The sequence below is a fragment of the Sus scrofa genome, chromosome 6 (genome assembly GCF_054392235.1).
Source record: "Sus scrofa isolate SSC_HxYL_T2T_F1_AM1 chromosome 6, Sscrofa_HxYL_maternal_Yorkshire_Landrace_v2.0, whole genome shotgun sequence".
NCBI lineage: Eukaryota > Metazoa > Chordata > Mammalia > Artiodactyla > Suidae > Sus > Sus scrofa.
In genome coordinates this window covers 27,481,772-27,505,735 of record NC_139388.1, presented here as the reverse complement: position 1 = coordinate 27,505,735, position 23,964 = coordinate 27,481,772, and the positions used below count along the sequence as shown (strand labels likewise).

General features: G+C 44.3%; 1 protein-coding gene across 1 annotated transcript in view; it reads right to left on the bottom strand.

Moving 5' to 3' along the window:
- Nucleotides 1-23,964, bottom strand: part of LOC106507571 (uncharacterized) — a 483,906-nt gene that overhangs the window by 312,918 nt on the left and 147,024 nt on the right. Inside the window, exon 5 of the mRNA XM_084959096.1 lies at nucleotides 707-880. Coding sequence (XP_084815222.1) covers nucleotides 707-880 — 174 coding nt within the window. The remainder of the gene's footprint in view (nucleotides 1-706; nucleotides 881-23,964) is intronic.

The window sequence follows — 23,964 nt, the reverse complement described above, 5'->3', positions numbered from 1 at the left end:
TTGCAAATTGTTCAGTGAAACGGCTTTTATTTAGTCAATTTCATTCTGGTGTCCAATGGGTTCCCTGCACAGGGATATGTTTCTCAGACAATGACAAGCTTTACGCCACATTATGAGCTATAGCTGAAAATAGAGTAACAGAATATCACTCCTGATTTGTTTTTAAGCTGGAGCTACATGGATAGAAATATCAAAGGAGTGATCCATGGGAGAGTAAATGCTCATTTTGGGGAGAGAAAAGACTTGAAATGGCTATGGAATTGGGCACCAAAGCAGACAAGCATGGCCAGACTTAACGTTGCTTGCTCCAGAAAAGGGAAGAGAGACGGTCCCCTGAGCCAGCTGGCGTCTAACCAGTGAGCACCCCACACCCTCAAGCAGCGTTACTGCCTGCACTGCACACGGATCCAGCTTTGCAACCAAACTTCACATCTCAGATCCAAGAGAGGACTTCTCCCAGAGAGCAAAGATGAGCTCTTTGGAGTTTATGCCGAACTTGCAAGAGGAAAGTCACTCTGCACTGGCTTGAGACGCCAAAGAGGCCCTGGGTGCTTGAAGGAAACAGTGAAGAAGGAACAGCGTTGGGAAGAGAAGACTGGCTCTGGGGGCAGGCAGGGCAGGTTCCGAAACACAGATTCAGCGTGGGGAGAGCATTGCCTCCTCTAACCCTCACTTTGCTCATCTGCAAAATGGGGAGGCTACTGACCTTGTTAAGTTGCTTTGCGATGAACGTGACACGTATCAGGAGCCAACAGGTACCCGCATGCCCCCTTCTCTGGTCTGGGGAGTGGGAGCATGTCCCTAACGACGGTCCTCCCTGGAATGGAGGTCTGTTTACTTGGAGTGATGCAGGAGCTGGCTGCCTGGAGCCTGAAAACACCTGGGGTCAAAAGAAGCTGGTGTTTAATCAGCCTCGTCGGAGAGTCATGCAGGTCAGCTGGGAGTTTAGCAAAGCAACCTGAAACACAAAGAACCAGAGCCCACGCCCCTGACTTGGGTGGACCCATCAACACATCTTCCGAAAAGGTCGCATGTCCCCCAGGTCTTCACTGTCTAAGGCGCCTCACCAAGCAGAGCACCTTCATCTGATCATATATCCCAGGTTCATACTGGCTGCAAGTTGGCTTGAGTCTTGGACATAGGCTATGTCTGGCTTTAGGTTGCCACCGGATCACACCACCGAAGGCGGGTGCCCTGCCATGGGGGCCGGCGCTAGAAATGTGCTCTGCAGGGTCGGAGGAGGCACAGTTCTAGCCAGTGAGAAAGGGAACACTCTGGCATCTGACCAGTGTGGGTTGGGAGAGGAATGACTTTGAGCAAGTTATTCAGCCTCATAAAACCTCGGTTTGCTCATCGACACAACGGCGATGGTATTCTCTCCCATTCTTGTTAGAAACAACATATACAGAACATTCAACGCATTACCATGCGTTAAACCCTCAGTACATGACTATCATAAGCAGTGCAAGTTTTGAGAATTCTCCAACATGCTTCCTTATATCCTTGATTTAATTACACATACACACAATTTTAGAATTGGTTTTATATTTTAAAATTGGGGGGAATAAATCTTCTGTTAGATTATAGAAACAAAACAAATAATCTTCTAAAAATATATACATTCCAAGGATCTCCTAAACTCACAGAGCTTTCTTTTTTTTTTTTTTTGGCTTTTTTAAGGTTGCACCTGTGACCTACTTAAGTTCCCAGGCTAGGGGCTGAATCAGAGCTGCAGCTGCCAGCCTACACGACACCCACAGCAACATGGAATCTGAGCTTTGTCTGTGACCTACACCACAGCTCATGGCAATGCTGGATTATTTAACCCACTGAGCTAGGCCAGGAACTGAACCTGCATCCTCATGGATACTAGTCAGGTTGGTTTCAGTGAGCCACAGGGGAACTCCCACAGAGCTAATTTTATAGAAGAACAAAGACAAAGGGAGACACAAAGAAGAAAAGTGTCCTGCCTTTGTCATAGAGACCTCATGACTGTTTCCTGAAATCCTCAGTCAGTAGCTCTTATCATTCTGTCTTCCTGAATTACACTGCTGCTCTGTCTACCGTGGGTGTGCTCCTGCTGGGCTTCTTCAGAACTGCCCCAAGGTGTGCGGTCTGGTTAGTACCCGGTGTTGGTTGAGTTCATTTGTGCATTGAATGGCATCTCTACATTTTATTGGAGGGTGACAGAAAACAGTCCCAAATGGCTATGGGTGTACTATCCTCACGAGGGCGTCAGAAGCAAAATGTTCCTTTACGACCTTGACAGATGATGAGAGCTTGTCTGAATTATAGCAAGGAGGTCATCAGAGCTGCTCTGTCTTCTGGATCCTGTGATATCTGCCTGCTTCATCAAGAAGATCTAGCCACTCAATGGAAAATGGACTTCGCTGCTTCCACCGGTGTGGTTTTTAAAGGCAGGAACACTTTTGTTCTGCTAATTACTAAGTTTGTAACCTTAGGAACATGACTTAACTTTCCTGAGCCTGATTATCCTCATTAAGAAGGCTTGCGATAGTAACCCCTACTTCGCAGAGTTGCCATGAGAGTCAAATATGATAGTGAATATACAGTCTTAACAGAGTGCCTGGTGCATAAAGGGGCTTGATAAAAGATAATCATGATTATGAGCATCAAGAAGTTCCCCAAGAAATGTTCAGTTCCTTTGTGATTCTTAGATGCTGTCAGGAATAAATGATGGAACAAAGTGAAATCATTTGGTAAATTCTGCATCTAGGAAACCACTTAATGCCAGGCAAATTGGCCTGCTGTTGATGACTGTTTGAAACATGATTCATTTTCAAAACTTTGAACTATTTTGAGAAGTTAACTATATCATGCATTTTTAAACAATTATAGCAACATAGCTTTTGCCAAAGAATGACATAATTTGACCTTCCTTGAGTAAAGGATGGGGACATAAAGACAATAAACAGAAAAATGGAAGAGCTATTTTATACCAAAGAAGCCAACCCAAAAAAGTTTAATGGAGGTCTTTTAAGAATTCTGTAACTTTCTTAAGTCCTAGCTTTTGCTGTTTTGCAAATTCATCTCTATTTCCTCATGCATATTAGCAATAAAGTCTATAAAAGCTTGACTTTTTGGTAGTTGTGTAATATCAGGTAAGCCATTTAATCTTTTGGTACCTCAGTTTCTTTATAAATTAGAAATAAAATAATGTTTAAAGTTATTAGGAATGTAAGTAAAATAATTCATTGAAGACAGCAATGAATCTGTTCTGAGTCATATTTGAAAAAAAAATGAAATTGGCCATAGTTAAGTTTTTTCTTCCTCCAGATTTTAACTTTAAAAGCACATAAACAAAAATGAGCCCACGAGTTTAACCAAAATAATAAGGAAATGGTAGACTTGGCCATGAGAAGTGGGAAAATGGGGAGGAGGCAGTTTCAAAGCAGAGAAGACTGGAGAGAATTGGTTCTCTGGGTCTGTAAGAAGGAAGCAGAGAGGATGTGACCTGTTTGAGACCAAGAAGAGACTCTCAAGTCTGGCCTTGAAGCAAGATGGAACACACCTCAGGGTCAGGGTTAGGCTTAGGGTTAGGGTCATGGTAATGCAAGTGCCCCCCAAAGAGATGTTGGACCATTTTCTCTTCAGAATTACTGTCACCAAAACCACCAAAGGATTTCTGTTTGCTTGTTTGTTTGTTGCTTTTTAGGGTTGTACTTGCGGCATATGGAGGTTCCCAGGCTAGGAGTCTAATCGGAGCTGTAGCCACCGGCCTATGCCACAGCCACCACCACGCGGGATCTGAGCTGCATCTGTGACCTACTCCACAGCTCTCAGCAATGCTGGGTCCTTAACCCACTGAGGGAGGCCAGGTATCGAACCCACATCCTCATGGGTACTAGTCGAGTTTGTTAACCACTGAGCCCTGATGGGAACTCCACCAAAGGATTTTTTACCCAAACTCCCCATGAACATCACTGTCTTAACTATTCATCACAGAGGACTTTCCGCTAGACCATTTTCTCTTCAGAATTACTGTCATCAAAACTACCAACAGGGAGTTTCCATCATGGCTCAGCAGAAACAGATCTGACTAGATCCATGAAGTCACAGGTTTGCTCCCTGGCCTCGCTCAGTGGGTTAAGGATCCAGCAGTGCTGTGAGCTGTGGTGTAGGTTGCAGACGCAGCTCGGATCCTGCCATTGCTGTGCTGTGGCGTAGGCCAGCACATGCCACAATCGAATGCTCTAACTCAACCCCTAGCCTGGGAACCTCCATATGCCACAGGTGCATCCCTAAAAAGACAACAGGAACAACCAAAAATCAAAGGATCTTTTAACCAAACTCCTCAAGGACATCATTGTCTTAACTATTCAACACAGAGGACATTCATCCTGTCACAGGTAAACAACTAATGCGTTACCTCACAAGGGAAAACACCATGCTGATTGACAGATAAAGAAGTGGGGTGGGGGCTCTTCTTAGGAATATGCTCCAGATAAAAGGGGAATGTCCCATGAATCTATGCCTCCACAACATGCAGCTACACAGCCACACACACACACACACACACACACACACAGAAGTAGGGAGAGTTTCTTATCTTAGACCTTTTAGAAGAGAGCTTATATTAATATGTGGGCTTCCAGGCAAGTAAGTTTTTGCATGTATCAAGGTAAATACCTCCATAGACAAGAAATGTCCTCAACCATCACAATCAAACTATAGCTGAGTCAGTTATAAACTATAACCTTAGCCTGTTATCTTCAAAAGGGGTGACACTATACCCAAGGCATGGAATCAACCTAAATTTCCATTGGCAAATGAATGGATTAAGAAGATGTGGTATGTAAACACAATGGAATACTACTCAGTCATAAAAAAGAACAAAATAATGCCATTCACAGCAACCTGGATGCAACTAGAGATTATCACACTAAGTGAAATCAGTCAGAAAAAGACAAATACCGTATGCTATCACTTAGATGTGGAATCTAAAATGTGCACAAACGAACCCATCTACAAAACAGAAACAGACTGACAGACATAGAGAACAGACTTGTGGTTGCCAAGGGGGAGGAAGGAGAGAGAAGGATGGACTAGAAGTTTGGGGTTAGAAAATGTAAACTCTTACATTTAAAATGGATAAACAATAAGGTCATACATGCTGCATAGAATAGGGAATGATTTCCAGTCTCCTGGGATATTCCTTGATAGAAAATAATATTAAAAAAGAATATATGTATATATATTCACATCTATATAATTCATATATATAATTTACATATACAATTCATATACATATATATGTGAATGACTGTGTCACTTTGTTCTATAGCAGAAATGGTCACAGCACTGTAAATCAACTATACTCTAATAAAAAAGAAAAGGGGGGCGACACCCCTGCTACTAGGTTGTTGAGGACATCAGCATTTTAGATCAGATCAGTGCCCTCCATGTCCCTCCATCCCCAGGCGTCCCTAAGAGAAATCCTATCCTCCCCACATAGATGATGAGCTTCGCAAGTACAAAGGCCAGTTCATCTTGGCAGCTTTGACAATGTCTAGATCAAGGCCTCCCACGGAGTAAGTTACCACTAAGGGTTTGAGAGCAGGAGGAAGGGAAGTTAGTGGAGGTAGTAGCCTGAATGCCTTGATTCTAATAGTTGCCAAAATATGACCAGGCGGGGCCGCCCCAATAAACTCCTTTCTATTCATACCTGCTATAAAACCAAGGCAAGGTCTGCTGGTGACATTTACCTTTTCAAGATGCACTGGCACACCACCCCTTAGTAGGACTATCTCATAAGGTGAGAAGCTTTTCTTTTCCATACTCATAGGACCTCAGCTCATTGGAGAAAATAATACCAGGGTCCTAGAATCTAGTTAGAGCAGACCCAGCATGAAGATTCAAAGCCCTGAATTGGAGGGATGATGTTTTATCCTGTTTTATATATGTCACGTCACATAGGTTATTACCAGGCATTTAGTGGCTCTCCTATAAATATTGGTTGGATGAGTCACAGGGGTGAAATTAACTCCAGGATTGCAGAAATCTACTGTTATTAAATGGTTTACCTGTGAAGAAACCCAAGCTCAAAGTGGTTCAGGATATTCCCCAAGATGACACAAGACTACAGCTAACAGGGCTCCAATATTTCTATCACATTCACCTGTGCCAGTGCGAATGAATGAGAGAAATCATACCTGAAATTGATGTTCCAAGAATCAGAGAGCTACTGGAGAAGAGTTAGCGTTGAGTGGAAGAGCCATGTGTTCTCGTCTATAATGCCCTCGAGATCATACGTGCTTTGCATATTCATAAAACCAGAATCCCGGTCACTCCCTAGTAAAAATGACTACGTGGTGTCAGACCCCAGTCTTATCCCTTCTCCGAACTCTAATTCCCTGTGTGACCTTTATAGCAACACTTCATCTTTTTCCCATCTGTAAAATAGGGACTGTGGGAATCGATGATCTCTTCAATCCCTTAGTTCACTTTAAAAGGTTTTTGATTCTACAGCATCGCTGTGTTTTTATCTCCCGGGATCACTATTGCTTGAACTGCTGCAGAAATCACCAACCTTTACTCAAGACAAATATCTTATCAGATTACATGGGGAAGGCAGTAGATAGTGATGTAAGGTAAGTCTCTAAACTTATCATAAACCACCCAAAAAGAAGGAGATATTTTGCAAATTTTGTCAGTGTTGTTTCTGTGCCAGCAATAACTTCCAAACAGAAGTGTCTGAATTCAAGGCAAAAGATTCACAAAGTCAGTGAGGTGGGAGGTGGGAGAAACCTTCCGGTAACCCAGAGTGAAACAAAATGGACTATAATTTGGGTCTGAAGTTTTTTGTTCTTTTTTTCTCTGGGAGATCTCCTCTCTGGTTTGATGCTATTCTTTTTCCCAAGAGACAATGCTGCTGTCGCAGTATGTTTGGGGGCAAGATAACCATCACCAGGACGTATCACAAATTATTAATAATGTATCACTGCAAATCTACCTTGTCTCAATAAACATCCTGTCTCCAAATGCAGATAAAGGGTCCAGCAGGCAGATGCTGGAATTTATTATCCTCACATTTCCCATTTCTCTAAGGATAGTGTCCAGTACCCGAGTTCCCCTGTAGGAAGTTGTACTGTAGGGAAAGGAAACTAACATTTACTAAGCAACCTCCATGTGCCAGATGCTTCTCAGGCCTGAAAAGTACATTTTACCAACCCCATTTTGCAAATGAGGATACTGAGGCTGGAAGGGGTGGGGTGGCTTGTCTAAGAACATCAGGCTTGCAAGTACCAGGGGCTTGCGCCCCTTTCCAGATGTCTTACTGCAAAGCTCTTTATCTTCTTGTAACACAGGGCCAGCAAGTTGTTATCTTTATCTTGCCTGCTTTAGCTACCATAGCTTTGTATACAGTAGGTGCTCAGGCAAGCTTAGCCAAATTGAAGTTTTGAAAAATGAACATGGAAGAAGGCCCTGCAGGTCTGCTGTCTAAAAACAGATTCCTGGAGTTCCCGTCGTGGTGCAGTGGTTAACAAATCCGACTAGGAACCATGAGGTTGCAGGTTCGATCCCTGGCCTTGCTCCGTGGGTTAAGGATCCACCATTGCCGTGAGCTGTCGTGTAGGTTGCAGACGCAGCTCGATCTGGTGTTGCTGTGGCTCTGGTGTAGGCTGGTGGCTACAGCTCCAATTAGACCCCGAGCCTGGGAACCTCCATTTGCCGCAGGAGCAGCCCTAGAAAAGGCAAAAAGACAAAAAAATAAAAATAAAAACAGATTCCTACACATGAGCAGGGAGATGAATTTGCAGAGAACAGAGCAATCTCCCTAAGAGGTGGTTGATCCTAAGGCTTCCTCACTATTTCTCTCCCTCATTCTTCCTCTCCTTTAGAGTGTCTGTGATTAAATTGATACGAATGCAGCCCTCTTCTTACCTTTGATTACAGAACCTAGCAAGTTGCCTGCATATTTATATGTTTCCATCTATATATGTCTCTCCTGCTTGGTTGAGGAGGGGGTGTTACATGTGTGTCCTTCACCTCATACTGTAGTACTGCACATAAGCGATGGAAAAAAACAGACCAACGCTTTTAACCTATGTCCCTCCCTTCCCCACATCATATTATAGCTCCTGTTCAAGAAAGAACATGGAGTTGCTTGACATTCAACAGGCTACAACGGCTGGTGGACAGGGTCACACTGCGCTAAAAAGCAGTGAGCACGTACCTATCACAGTGCACTCTCCGGAGGAGGAGCCGGGCCAGCCACCCCATCGGTGCAGGATGCTGTTAAGAGGACCCACTCTTACAGATTCAAAAAGGAGATGACAGTCATGGCTTCAATACAATTTCCTAAGGAGTGTGAAACGGAGCTAGGGCACCAGCTAGACTACAGCTGATACAATGTTTGCTCCATAATTGTTGCTAGTGTGTGTGTGGGCAGCTCCTTAGGTCCACAAATTTGAAAGAGAAGAGGAGTTTTGGACACTAAAATCCAATCCACATCTCCAATTAATCTCATTAGACTGTATTCCCCTTCAAGGCAGGAGAGTGCCAACACTGGTACCAGAGCTAGGTTAATGACTCAAAGGCAGTGTGCCAGTAATTTTTACTCTCGAACCTACCCTATTAAGTCATTTTGCTCCTCATTATACAGATGAAGAAATTGAGGCCTGGAACTTAGGGAAGTTACCCAAGTCACACAGCTTAAAAAGGTGGGATCTGACATTGGCTTAGAGAAAAAAAAAAAATGCATTTCTTGTGCTTCGGCTATGGCTGTTTGGGAGAAAGCGGCACACATTCTTAGTCCTCAAGTAAATAAAAAGTGAAACGCAAATTCTCTGGGTATCCAGGTGCCCTTGAAGGAAATCATCATCTATTTCCCTTTGAAGCCGCTCCTGGAGATAGCCGAGTGTTGTGCAAGGGAGTTCTTGTAAAAATAGGCATCGCTCACCAGGCTCCATTTCCACAACCACGGGAGTATGAAAAACCCTGAGCAGTCGTAAGAAAACTGAACAATTTTACTGACAAATTAAAGGTTTGGGAGGCAGCGGGAGAAACTGGTCAGCTGCAACTTCAGAGAAAGCCACACTGAACATTTCAAAGCCTCCACTTCAATTATGAAGGGAGAAGCTGAGGTCTGGGAAGTGGTCCCCAATGGGTGTGTGCCCAGCATTAAATATGCCCTCTTGTACTCAGCAGGCTTGAAACCTTTTAAGGAGGGACTGCAGAGCAGGACAGGGAGTGGGGGAGAAGAGCCAGAGCCAGCAAAAGATGGGGGCGGGGATGAAGGGGAGGGAGGGAGGGAGGGGAAAAGACTGGTCTGTCAGAGAGAGGCCCTGCTCTGTTCAACCAGGTGGCAGAGCCCGAGAATGGCATTTTAGGGACTGCTCTTTGCAAACTGAAGACCCGAGTGGGTGACTTCCTGCCTCAGGCTTCTCAGCTTGGCAAACGAGGCTGAAATTGGCTGGAAAAATAAAAAGAGTAAAAAATATGGGTGAAGCACTTACTATAATATATGCGTGATATGTATAATATATATTGTATGTATATCATTACAATTCATATGCTTTTATCCATATTTTGCAGGAAAAAAGAGAACAAAGTTCAGAAAGTTTACACAAGATAACGCATAAATGGCAGAGCAATTGCCATCTTTTCCTATAAGCGCTTCACGAGTTGCCAAGATGTATTTTCCTCCAGGAAGTCCACCTTGTTGCTCCAGGTCCGGGTTAAATGCCATCCTCTCTGAGTTTCTATCCCATCCTACCACCTACCACTCATACTCTAAGGGCCCACTTTCTCCTTTGCTAGACCTTATGGTCCCTAGCATGCCGGTATTGTTGGCAGCTCCCCTACCCCCACTCCCAGCACAGTTCATGTTCAGTTTTGGAAATGAGGCTTGAATAACCCTTCTTGGACCTTCTTTCTTACCCTTCCAGGGGACCATGAATGCTACTCAGGCTGCCCTTTGCCCTGAGAGCCCACACGTTGGGTTTTTAGCTCCAACTTCTTCCTCTTCACCCTCTTTCCTCTCCAATTCTCCTTAAAACTCTACTGTCAGCCCCGAGTCAAGAGGGAAACTACTCAATATGTGATCTCACTACAAGACAAAAGTAATAGGAAAGAGTACCATTCATTTTCCATCCCAGCAATGTCTGCAGATTCAGTAACAGAAATAATTGTCATCTACTGAGATGTAAATGATATTACCAGCAGTGATGATAATAACAGCTGATTTTCACTGAGAATTTACTCTGCCCCCCTACTTTTGCAAGTATTTCCTCACTTAATTCTCACTACAGTCAAGAAATACGCAGAGAATCATTATCTCTGTTTTATAGAGTACTAAGGTCTATGGATGCTAAATCCTGAACCATGACCACACCACAATAACTTGAACATAATTATGAATTTAATAAAGTTTCTTTTTTTGTGGTGACCTGAGCTGCTGCAGTGACAATGCCAGATCCTTCACCTGCTGTGCCACAAGAGAGTGCTAATAAAGCTCCTTTTACATCAGCTGCCTTTCCAAAAAAAAGCAAATATAGGAACTATGGAAATGGTCATATATCGAGCAGATATTATGTGCCAGCAACTATTATACACTCATTTACATTAGTCATTTAAGGAGTTAATGTCCCCAGAAATAAAGTGAGTACCCTTGTATGAATTGATACAAAAGTAACTAATGGAGGTAAATTGATTTAGAGAAGTTAAGGCAGGCAGCTGGACATAATGACCCCTTGAGTTCCACCCCAGACTTAACAGACAGTATTTCAAAGATGTATGAGGCTACATGGTGAACCAGTAAGGAAAAGAGACGAGTCTATGAGCACCATGTTATCACAAAGCAGAGGACAGGACTCTTCCGTAGCTGCCTAAGGGTTGTCTCCCTGGGGCTCCACAGTGTGGCAACTTGGGGATGTGGCCCGTCCCAAAGGAATGTCCTGCTCCCTGCAGCTGATGGGCTGTGTCTCAACAATCTCTTTGGATTCACGGTGGAATGGCAATTATTTAAAATTGGCTCAGGTCTGCATACTCCACTGGATTCTTTGTTATTCCCCTTTAAGTCTTTCCCCTGGGACAGCTTAAACAGCTCTTTTTAATGACAAACTATCCATCGATAGCCCTGGAAATGAAATCAACCTTTTGTTTAGCAACCAGTCTGCTTATTTATTTTCCAAGTTCACGAGTTTATATGTACACTGCTCTTAATGGGCAGTGAATAAAAATGCCTCTTTTTATTTTCTTTTCATTTGCATTGTTGCTGATAATGGCTATTATCAAGCCATTAGAGGCAGGAAAGTACCCTCTTTTTGCCTTCCAAGATGGGCTGCATTTATGTATGTGTGTTCTATGTGGATTGGTGCATATGTTAAACTTTCCTTTTCACTTTTTTCTCTGATACAGATGGTTTTATGTCAGTCATATAATTTTTCTCACTGCTATATGGAATTTTATATATATATATGCAATACATATGCAATTACGTCTGTGTGTACATATGTGTATGTATATATACACATAACATATTCATTTACATATATAAATGCTCACACACATCTATGCATATACCTGAGCATATTCACATACACACACAGAAAAGTTGCTTTTTTCATTCAAAATGAAAAATCCATGGCAGGGATGTGAAATGAATTCTATTCCACATCAAAATCTGAAGCATTGTTATGTAAATCTATGACACCCCAGACTTGTTTTAAACAAAAGATTTGATGGACTGAGACTGGACTGAACTATTTTGCACAAAAGACTTGAGTCCATACGTGGCCCATTTATGCTCATAATCAACTAGAACCATTGTTACGTTGTATCCAAGAGGCACAGCCGTGAGGATGAAAACTAAGGAAAGGCATTCTTTATCCAGATGTTCCTAAATGTCTACTTAACACACACACACAAAATAGTCAGATCTGGGAACTGATTTTTAAAAGATTTTGTGGATTCTTGAGGGTGGCCTGCATAGAGTGTGGGTTATGCTTTCATGGGAGGCAGAAAGAAGGAGTTCAATTTTGTTTTCTTTAGTACAGTAGGTGAGAAGGGCAAAGTGACGTTGGCTAGCATTTGTTGGCTATCATCATGTTCTAGGTTTTTTAATAAGTCCATTGACATTGCATCCATAAGGAAGGTCATGCTTTAAAATTCACATGACTTCTATAAGGTGTTATCTTCATTTTATTGTTGATCAAGCAGGGGCAAAGAGTGATTGTTGGCAACTAGGAAAGGTCAGATTGACAGGAACACAAACTGTAAAGGAAAGCCCAGTAGCAAAAAAAAAAAAAAAATGTTAAGCTCAGTCCTGTGATTGATACCAAAGCCTGGCTGGACAGACTATATTAGAGCAGTGGTTCTCAAGTGGGGCAGCTCTGAGTTCCTAGGGACATGTCTGGAGACACTCAGGCTGGAAGTGAGAGTGCCACTAGCACACAGCGGGTAGGGGCCAGGGACGGTGCAAAACATCTTACCGCACAGGGGCAAGGGTAACAAAGGAGTATCCAGCCCTAATTGCAAGAGCGCCTGGGCTGATGACCACTCCATCTTTCAGCTAAGACTCCTGGTGCTGCTTATCCCTGCTGCTTTTCTATCATCAGCATGCTAATTCGGATCTGAGAAACAAATACCGTAACATCAGCACATACTTTGGGAAGAAGCATAAGGTAGAGAGACAAATGCAAGCCCTGACTCTGCTACTTGTAACTTCTGCATCTTGTGGGTGTGTCTTTTCCCTGGATGACTCAGTTCTCTTGTCCGCAAATTTAGAAAAATACCAGCACAAACCCCGTGAGGGTTTTGCAAGGATTCAACGCGATAATGCATATCAAGAGTTTAGTGAGACACTGGGTGTAGAGTAAATGTTCAACCACTCAGTTGTTATTTTTACTTCATTGCTGTTATTATTACTTCAGCCTCTATTTCCATTTTCTGGTGAGCACTCAGTTTTTAATACCATCCTTTTGTTTTTTAAGGAAGCTTTTATCTCAAGGTTAGGTAGACCTGCTTTCACTCATGTCTGATTACAGGGTGCAGCAGCATCAGAATGCAGGGAGAGGGCCAAGCTTCAGGAGGGAGGCACGGGCCATTTTTAAGACCCACTCTTCCATGACAAACTCCACAAACTCTGCAACACGTTATCCTCCATGTCTTGCCATCACACCCAGAGCCCTCCGAGGCCCTCCAAGGTCCTCCGAGGTCCCAGCAGAGCGGCATCTCTACAGCTGAGACTCATCGAGCATGTGGAGCAGAATGCTTCCTCCATCCCCGAGCTTTTCCCAGCCAGCCAAGGAGAGCACCAGGCAGCCCAAGGGAGCTGGCTACAAACATCGTGGGGGACTTCAAGTTACTGCCATCAAGCGTGAGAATGACTGAACGAGAGAGAGGGTGGAGGAAAGGAGACAAAAAGCATGTGATCGGTATCATGGAACTCAGAGGATTCAAGCAATCTGCCTGGGCCTGACTGTAAATATACGAGAAAGCCAGCATTCAAACTCCAGAGATCTCTTCTTCTCAAGCCCTCTGCTATTCGTCCTCAGACTAAAAGGAATCCTCCGATTAGAGAAGTATACATAGGACCCTGAATCCAGGTACTTACAAGAAAGGCAGAGGGAGGTAATCTTGTTATTGATGAAACACTGTAAAGATTGAAATGGAATGTGGTGTTTGCTGTCGAGTACAGAAAACAGAGAAATAAGAAATATCCATCAAACTCTCCCACATAGAAAATAAACTTTCTGTGGAAAGACAAGAGAGAGTTCTTGTGTTGGCTGTCAGATCCCTCTGCTAGCTGTCTCTCCTCGGCTTGCGGGTGGCTGGGCAGCAACACCCCTGGGAGGGAGGGAGGTGCAGCCTCCTCCACCAGCTGGGAGATGTCACTCCATCATTTCGGGCCTCATGAATAACTGGACAACTGCTTGGGCAAGTTGCCGCTCTAACCAGTGTACATCAGCTCCTGAAATGAAGACTGGAATGACTACGGAATGCTGAAGCGTGTTGGAAACTTACCAGTGACATCTATGAAAATGGTGTAGCCCATCACTGCCATCACCATGGAAACAGTACCACCAAAACCACTATCCTTATCCTCCTCTTCACCACCACCATCACCGCCCACTGCCATCGTCATCATCAGCATCATCATCATCATCATCACCATCGTCAACGCTGCCTCCATCATCATCGTCATCACCGCCCTTTCCTCCATCAGTCATCATCACCATGACCATCGTCACCGTTATCAGTGCCGCCACCACCACCCTCGCCGCCATCATTATCTTCATCATCATCATGATTATCATCACCACCACCATCGGCATCACTACCAGCATTATCACCACTACCCAGAATTATCATCATCATCATCGTCATTGCTACGCATTAAGGACTGGTTTGCATTAAATAGTTCATTTAGTGCTTGTGGCAGGAGGCAGGCAGATCTTGATATAATAAATTAATCTTTCTTTCTTTATGGCTGAGGAAACTCTGGGTCCATCCAATGGATAAAACAACTTACCCAGGATCATACTTGGCAGGACATTCCCCACCCAAACAGAACCACCTGCCAACATTGTACCCATTCTTCAAGAACAAAAGCTCTTTTACTAAGCCACCTCAAAGCCTTACTATTGGTGTTATCTTTTGTGACAATGTATTTCTATTGGAATATAACTCATCAGACATCATATCTAGCTGATAAATGAAAATGTAGACTCAGATATTTCCAACACATAGTCAGCACTGAATGCATTAATTAGTTGTAATATCTTTTCCTGAATCCAAATTAAAGCAATAAAATATGCATTTATCTGCCTAATAAGGTAGTACGTATAACACCCCCACCTTGAAAAACACAAGATAAGGAGGAAAATTGTGTTGACCAGCCTTGATCAACGCCAAGGCTAACCAAATTAGATGTTTTCTGTTTAAAAAATACCTTCTAGTAGAGACAGAACCTTTGATTTAGTCTCTGTAGCAGCCTTGGGTCCAGGGCGAGGCCACCCTACCTCACTATGAGCTCTCAGTGCCTTGCAAGGTTAGGGCTCTCCCTGGGCTCTGGTTAATTCCCTTGTTTACCAGGCAGAGTCTCCTCAGCCGCAAAGATTTCACTCCTTTCTCCCTGAATCCCTACCCCAGCACAGAGCCTCTCGTATGTGTGCTTTGTACAAATTTTTGGATGAATGAATGAATGTGTTGTTCTTAGTCAATTTTCCCAACTGTGAAATGCAAGTAGGTAGCCCAGGTGAGCCCCAGGGATGGCTCCGGTGCTCAGAGGATAAAAGGTATGTGGATCTATTGCTGTTGGGTCTGGTTCTGAGCAGGGATAGCTGAGGTGGGTTTCACTTTTCTGCACTTTTAGAGAAGATAAAAAAGGCTTAATCAGGCAGGCAGACCCATTAATTCTGCATTATCTTTGCAAGCGTGATGCACAACTCCTGGTTAGGAAAGCACTCAGAGGATGCTCCCGTCTCTTTTCTTCAATTCTTGTGTTAACAGATCAAGGTTCATGATCACCACTGCTCTAATCACCACTCCAATTCCTCTACCCCGACTGCATGACCACAGTGGAGGAAGAGGAGCAGGAGAAGGAGGGGGGAAGGAAGAGGAGGGGGAGGAGGAAGAGGAAGGGAAGGAGGAGGGAGAAGGGGAAGGGGAGGAGGGGAAGGAGGGGAAGAGTGGGCAAAGAGGACGGTGGAGGAGAAGAGGGAGGAGGGAGAGGAAGGGGAAGGAGAGGGAGGAAGAGGTGAGGAGGACAGGGAGGGGAGGAGGAGGGAGGAGAGGAGGGGGAGAAGGAAAGGGAGGGGAAGAGTGGGTGGGGGAGAGGGAGGGGAGGCGGGGGGGAGGAGGAGAGGGAGGGGAGGAGGGGAAGGCAAGGACATAAGCTTCCATGCACATCAGCTGTGAGTGTGAGAGCAGGCAAGACCACCCAGGGAGACACTGGAGGTGAAGGCACCTTACCCGCCAACTGAGGCACAAACCAGGTGGAGAATGAGGTCTCCACTGGGCTCCAGACAGCAGCTAAGTCAGCTGGCCAGCCAGGCCACGCCCAGACGTGGGCCTCTCAAAATCAGGTCATCAGTAGCTTCATGGAGGACAGGCTCAAGCACAGATGGGGAAACAGGACGTTGCTGGAGTAAGAAATATGCAGCATCTAAAAGGCCTTCAACCCACACAGACCCAAAAAGGCCCAGCAGACATTTTTCTCCACTCTGTGTACCTTTAAAGGACATTGGGGAGGATGGTGTGGGATAGTTACGGCAACATTCTTCAGAGGGAACTTTTTAATGATTTATGGTCAAAACCCGAGGACTGAACTTTCTCCTTTCTGCACAGAGAGACAAAAATAGATGACTTTGGTGATTTACAGAATATCCAGACCTGCGGTTATCATCTCTTCCCTGACTACTTCAGTGCTTCATAACGGGCCTCCCAAATCCATCCTTATCTCCTTCCAACTCACTGTCACACACAGGGAGAAATTTGAGACTGCCTGTGTGACTCTGCAGCTGAAACATTTCTGTGCTGTTTCAGTGCTTTTAGAGTAAATGACAGAATATCAGTGATCTTCCCAGGGTCCTGATGACCCGGCCACTGCTTTTGTCTGCAGTGAGCACACAGCTCTTGCTCTTGATCCCTGGGTTCCAGCAACATCAGCTTCCCTTTAGCTCCTCAAACGTTCCATGGGCCCCTATTCCCTCATCTATCTCTGCTTGACATAAATCTCATTTCTACTTTAGCTTTCAAATCTGCTTCCACTCCCCCAGGAGGAGAACCCCAGCCTCCGTCAAGGCTTCCTATTACCCATTCTCCAAGCATCCTGCACTCTCTGTTCATACCCCTGAAATTCAGATTAGTATGCGTGTGTGTGTGTGTGTGTGTGTGTATGTGTGTGTGTGTGTTTGTGCACCCCTCACACCTGTCACATTGCCCACGACATGGTAACCACTCAATAAATATTTGTTGAACAAAAGCTGTGGAATGGGGGAATGTTATCTCAAAATAAGAAGTGGGAATTAGGATCACCAGGGAGGCTACTCAGAGCATCACCATGTTAAGGGTCCTTTAATCAATATTTCTATAAATACATGCATGCACGTGCAAGTTTGTGATTCTGCCTGGGGAGTCCAGTATGATATTTCCAGAGGCATCATAAAAATGTTATTAATTCCAATGTGACTATACAGGAAAGAGTTCTGTATCTGAAGTCAGGGGGCAGGGATTTCAGATTCTAATTCCACAGTGACTGGTGGTGTGATTTCTGTTTATTGCATTACAGATAAGTAATGAGTTCCCTAATGTTTTGGTATAAAGGATGATGCATTCATTTCTCAATGACTCTAAGAAGTCCTACTGTGTGCGAAGCAGGCCTAGCTATTTAGGGAAAATAGAAAGCAAAGGCTCCATCTCAGCGCTCTTGAAACTCCCTGTTTAACAGGAAAACCGGCGTATATCTTCACAGTCGAGAGGGAAGAGCCACTTTCAAGATTTGGACAAAGGGTTTTGGGAGCAAAGGAAGGGAACGATTTCAGGGTACTGTTTGCAGGAGTCAGAGAAAGCTCTCCCGGAAAGACTGCTTTGAGAATTAAGTAAAGGATGAGTGCATCTACCACATAAAAGAACAGTAATGGGCACCCGCCCCGGGGCCAGAGAGTACTTAGTGGAAATCCTACTCCAGGTCTCACTCTGGGAGAGCAGGGTTTCTACTTAACCCCTCTCCATCATGCTCCTCATCCACAAACCAGAAGCAATAGCCTCTCCCTTGCCGTTGCGGGGTGAAGTTTAGAGACACTATACACGCAGTACTTTTTAATCAAAAGGTATGACTCACAGTAGGTGCTCAGTTAATTGCAGCTGGATTTATCATTCCTCTCAGCCTCCACCTCAGGGACAGGCAGGCCAGGGTAGAGGCTTGTCACAGATTCACCACGTTTCTGCAGAGTGTGGTTTGCATAACGCGGCTGAGGGGCAGGGTAAGACAGCTGAGCGTTGTCTTTTGATGGGTTTTTCCCAAGGTGCACCTCACAGGCTCCCGCAATATCAGTTTCTTTGCAATATCAGGAAATTACAGAATGCCAAGAGGGTGTTGCAGGGGAAAGCAGCCTCTGACAGCAATGACGAACCTGGGAGAGATTAGAGCAGAGCAGATTCCTGCCGGGTCTCACACTGGGGCTAAGAAAAGCAGTGTGGCAGGCCTCGTTTATTACCTTCAATAGCTTGAATGAGCCACCTTGACCCTTTGGGGAAAACGGAGGTGGGCTGAAAGACGTGGGGCATATGAAGTGTTTTCAGGCAGAAAGAGAGGAGGGAATCAAGCGGAGACAACAAGAGTGCGGACAGCAAGAGTCCAAGTAGACGTGAATTTCTAGGCTCAGCTTTCTGAGCCATCTCAGGAGGGTGCATGTGGGTTCTAGATGCTTCTATATTAAGAACAATCAGGCCTCAACGATCGATCAACTTTCACTCATCAGTCAATACTCATCTCAGATACTGCTCCCCCTAAGACACTTTCTCTGATCCCCAGGTCCGATTAGGCTGTTCCTACCGCTGTCAATCCACTCATAGGTCTGTGTCATGTGTAGCCATCACAACCAATGAGGAGGACTCAAGAGGGGACCTCCATCTCTGCCTCTCCTGGCCCCTCCACATCGGTGTCTGGTGCCTCCTCTTTCCCTGACACTGGATAAGTATGACAAGCACCCCAATCTTTCTTGACAGTGATCGGCCATGCAAACAGTACCAGGTCAATTCAATGCATATGTGTGTGTGTGCGCACGCGCGCGCGCGTGCGTACGCACTCTCTCTCTCTCAGTTTAGCAAGTAAAATATCCAGTCTCATGGAATAATCAAACCTTGGTGGCCTTCTCAAGTCTGGATTCCTTCCCTTCTCCAGCTGGGCCCCAGCACAAACGTGAAGGCTGACGTTTCAGGAGCGCAGGTGTCAGTCTCTTTCCCCTCTTCCTCCCTGTGCTTGGGCTCCTCCCTTAACTCACCCATGGAGGATGCTGAGCCTCCCCTGCGAGGGATGATGGGAAAAGGCACCACCTAGCTGTTACCTTACTGGTGGTCTTGCAGAGTGGCGTGGCCTGTATGATGTCTTATTTAAAGCTGACTTTCTCCAGAAGAGCTTTGTGGAGTCTTTAAAGACCCCCACCTCCTTGGGTGGGGCTCTCTCACCGACTTTCCCATGCCAGATACCACACATACCTGCTTTGGGTGGATACCAGCTCGTTTCTCTGCTGAGAGCTGTTCAACTCTGTTTAGAAGCAACCTAAGAAGATCCCACACCAGATCCTTCTCTCTTGTGTGTGTGATGGCGGGTACGGAGGGGAAAGCAGGGTGGTTTTTCCAGGTCATGGTCAGCACTCATACTGCATTTGCAGGGTCAATTCTAGGAGTACAGGCTGCTCAACACAGTTCTCACCTTTGTTCCACGACTGAAACTGCTAGGAATCATTTCTTCATTATTGTTGTTATATTCAAGGTGGATGACAGACACCAGGCTGCTATGCCATCAAAATTTCAAGAGACAGTATTTACATTTTCAGAGTCATCCTGCTAAGACCTCCCACCATGGTGACTCATAGGAAGGCACTGTCCTTCTCCCCTTTCCATGGAAGCCAGAGAGACTGACGGTGCACCAACAGCTCATTCCAAAAGCTGCCTCCTTCCTGCCACGTTTTCAGTGTAATGCTATCATTGAATAATTATCATCCGTTTTTCCGGGTCTAGAATATCTCTTGTCTAGAGATCTCAGCCAGTTTCCATTTGGGCATTCCATTTTTACTATGGTCATGGATTAATAGGAACTGCTCCAGACCACTGGGATTCCTAGTATAAGGAATTCTTATTATAACATCTCTCTCATAAGGAATCGAAGTCCACAATGTTACAATTTGTGAACTGCTTCCTTATTTCTCAAGCTGGAGAACATGAGATTTAATTCCTTTGGATGATAATCATATTGAAAGAAAAGGAAAGACAGGAGAGTGGGGTTCAAAACGAATAAAACGTCACAAGGAGTTTGAGAAGTACTCCCAGAAATTTGTTAAATATACATTACAAAGCATTCTAATTATTCCATAATTGGCCAAGGCTGTGGTAGTCAACTGTGTTCCATACAATCAAAGTGAAATAGATATTTGGCTGATGGACCAGACACACTCTTTAATCCTCTTAATAAGCACGCCGTCAGCAACAGAACAACATAAATTTAAAAGCGTCTCTGTCACCTTGTATAGAAGGGATTGTAAATGGAAAATAAATGTCTGTTAAGTACCTGAAATGGGAAAATATCACTGATACTGTCTCTACTTAGTTTTTTAATCTTAAATATGAGCTTTTGCTCATGAAACACTACTAATTAATCCATTAGCATATTCCTCAAGCATGAATCATGGAGGGTTTCAGGAACACAGCATTCATCACTGGGGACAGAATTTTCATCTTCTCTGCTTTTTTGGCTGAACTGGGCACTGGTATCACTATATCCACCCGGGGAAAAATATGCTTGATAAAAAGTTGTTGAAGAAATTAATAAATTAAAGAACGGATGCAGAGTTCCCATTGTGGTGCAACGGAAAGGACTTCAACTAGCATCTGTGAGGATACAGGTTCAATCCCTGGCCTTGCTCAGTGGATGAAGGATCCAGTGTTGCCATGAGTTGTAGTGTAGGTCACAGCAGATGCAGCTTGGATCCCACCCATGCGGTGGCTGTGGTGTAGGCTGGCAGCTGCAGCTCTGATTTGACCCCCTAGGCTGGGAACTTAACCATATCCCATGGTGTGGCCTGAAAAAGCGAAAGAAAGAAAGAAAGAAGAAAGAAAGAAAGAAAGAAAGAAAGAAAGAAAGAAAGAAAGAAAGAAAGAAAGAAAGAAAGAAAGAAAGAAAGAAAGAAAAGTAAAGAAAAGAAAAGAAAGAAGGAAGGAAGGAAGGAAAGAAAGAAAGAAAGAGAAGGAAGGAAGGAAGGAAGGAAGGGAGGGAGGGAGGGAGGATCTTTACGCTGGGCACAGAGTGATATGTACATAGAGTTACTGAACTCCAGCAGCTCAAAACTAAAAGGAAAGAGATGTAAATGTTTTGACAGGAAGCAAAGGCAAGGTAGACAAAGGTGAGGCCTCTGCTTAAGGAGCCTGCAGACTTGGAAAGCCTTCTCATTTCTCCTGGCACTGATTCTCAGGGTTCAGTTCTGGCCAGTGACCTAGGGCTTCAGTGCAGAAGCAGCTCTGGGATGTGGCAGCTCTTGTTGACCAGAGGGCTGAATGCAACCTTCCTGTAGGGCTCAGCTTGTGGAAGGGGTGATGGAATGTGGATGACAGCGGCTCACCAGCCCTCCATGCACCTGGAGGGGAGAAATACTGACATTGGAGCAAGCACCTCAAACATTAGGACAGGTGAAAATTCATCATCCACCTATTTGGTCAACAAGCAATAACTGAGCATCTATTATATGGGTTCTAGACCCAAGGGACACAGTGTAAACAAAAGCAGACAATCTTTGCACTTGTGGAGTCTGGGGTCTAGCGCAGGAGACAGGCACTAGATAACTACAAAAATAAATGTAAACATATAAAATAAATATAAAATTACAACTGCCCTAGAATCAATTTTTAGAGTCTTAAGACTAATGGGGTGGCTCTGAATTAGAGTACAGAAAGTATAGGAAGGTGAGTTTTCTGACCCCCCAAGTCTGAACTATTTCTGAGACATAATTTAGTAAAACTGAATACTCTCCATTTTTTTTTGTCTTTTTTCTTCCTTCTTTTCTCCCTTCAATCCCATTCAAAATCTGTGTTCTGGTTCTCAGTAAATATTTGTTTTTTAATCGCATGTGCCAAATGTTGTGATGGCTGACCGCATTTCACAGCTTCGCCATGAGGTAGGGATGAGAAAGACGGTGGGATCAGACAGGCCTTAATGTGAACCCTAGCTCTGGGCCCTACCTCCTGTGTGTCTTTGGGGAAATTGCTCTTTCTCTCTGAGGCCATTTCCTTATTTAAAATCACTTTTTTTACGAAATAATTTTGCTGTGTGAGCCCCAGAAGAGCAGCTTCCAAAAGAATTCTGAGAAACGGAAAGGAAATGCACTGTCTCGCCTCTCTAGCGCCTCTGTTGATGTTCTGACCTCTTTGCTGTCCGCCTTTGTAGATGAGGAATGCACTGCTCTAGAGAACTGGGACTATAATCCCAGAGCACCTGGCATGTGAATTCTGTCTCCAAGGTTTCTGTCTAATTTGTCCAATTAACACAGACCTTAGTCCATGCAACCTTTGACTCTTTGGGTAGATGAGAAACAATTCCAGGAGCTTGCTTGGTGTGGGTCTCGGAGGTGCCAAGCTGGTGACCTGAGTTCTGCCTGAATCACTGAGGGGTGTGACAGGGACTCACTGGAGGGGGTGTTGGGGACATTTCAGTTCTAAAGGAAGGTCAGGAATAGACAAGGAAGGCGCAGGTCGGGTCCCTTATTTCAGCTTGACACTGACCTGGGAGTCTTCCCTGATTATGTCCCTGCTCTCTTAACAGGGGGCTTTTTTCTTTTATAAGGAAGAGAGAGGGGAGAGCAAGCAAAAGAGGAAGCGAGATGGAGACAGGAAGACAGAGAAGGACGGAAAATGGACCATAAAACTGCCAGGATAAGGGAAAGAAGAACAGCTACAGGAGGAGGGGTTAGGAGTGACCTTGGCTGGAGAATCCACAGGGCTGGCCTCGCTCCCCGGGATCACTGGGGCCTCATGTGGTTATATGAGGCCTGTCTCCAGATGAGAACTGTTTTATTCACTGAAAATGTATCTCATATTTATATTTCTGGGTTTAATAATAACACAACTGGTATATTTGTTTACTAGTGTGCAATATGAAAATTGGAAATTAGAGTTTAAATTAAATTTCACCTTTGAAAAATAACAATGATTTCCCATTTCAAAAGCAATACATTAGATTAGCAACAATATGAAGAAGTACAAAGGACATTAATAGAAAAATGAATTACAAATATACTTACGTACACATATATATGAAATTTGCAAATGTTCAATATTTATCACTGTGTTAGGGATGCTGAAAATTTCACTTCTGTCTTTGCGTAGTTTTGATATAGTTAGTACATAGATATGCTTTTATTTGCAACCTGGGGAATTCCATATGTATGTGTACAGTTTCTTCTTTTTTTTCCACTTGACATTTTCCTCTGGCATTAAGTATCTTTCACTGATGAGTCTGGATGCATTATTCCTTATTGAAACATGTATTGAATTTTCCCCTATAGTCAGGGATTTAGGATATTACCAAGAGTTGCCTAATAGAAGCAACACCATGTCAAACAGCCTAGTAATGTGACTGCTTACAATTCATTTTTTGGATAAATTCCAAACAGTTAGATTAGTCAATCAAAAAATAAACGCATTTTAAAGCTCTTGTACATGATGTTAATTTCTTTTGCAAAAAGTTATATTTCTACCAGGAGCATATGAGTATCATCTCATGGGACCTTTGCCTCTCCCACCCCCCACCAGGGGTGTGTGTGTGTGTGTGTGTGTGTGTGTGTGTGTGTGTGTGTGTGTGTGTGTGATCATCACCAATTTGATTCTTAAAGTAGCATCTCTCATCAGTGGCCTAATTCTCACTGTCCTTTTGTATTTTTACCACTTGTACATTTTTTCCTTTTGTGAATTTTCTGTTAATACCACATGCTCATCTGTCAACTATCCTTTTCGTTTCCTTTTCTACCTACATCACTTAGATTCTACCTGCTTTCAGGGAGTTCCCATCGTGGCGCAGTGGTTAACGAATCCAACTAGGAACCATAAGGTTGTGGGTTTGGTCCCTGGCCTTGCTCAGTGGGTTGGGGATCCGGCGTTGCCGTGAGCTGTGGTGTAGGTTGCAGACGCGGCTCGGGTCCCACGTTGCTGTGGTTCTGGTGTAGGCTGGTGGCTACAGCTCCGATTCGACCCCTAGCCTGGGAACCTCCACATGCCGTGGGAGCGGCC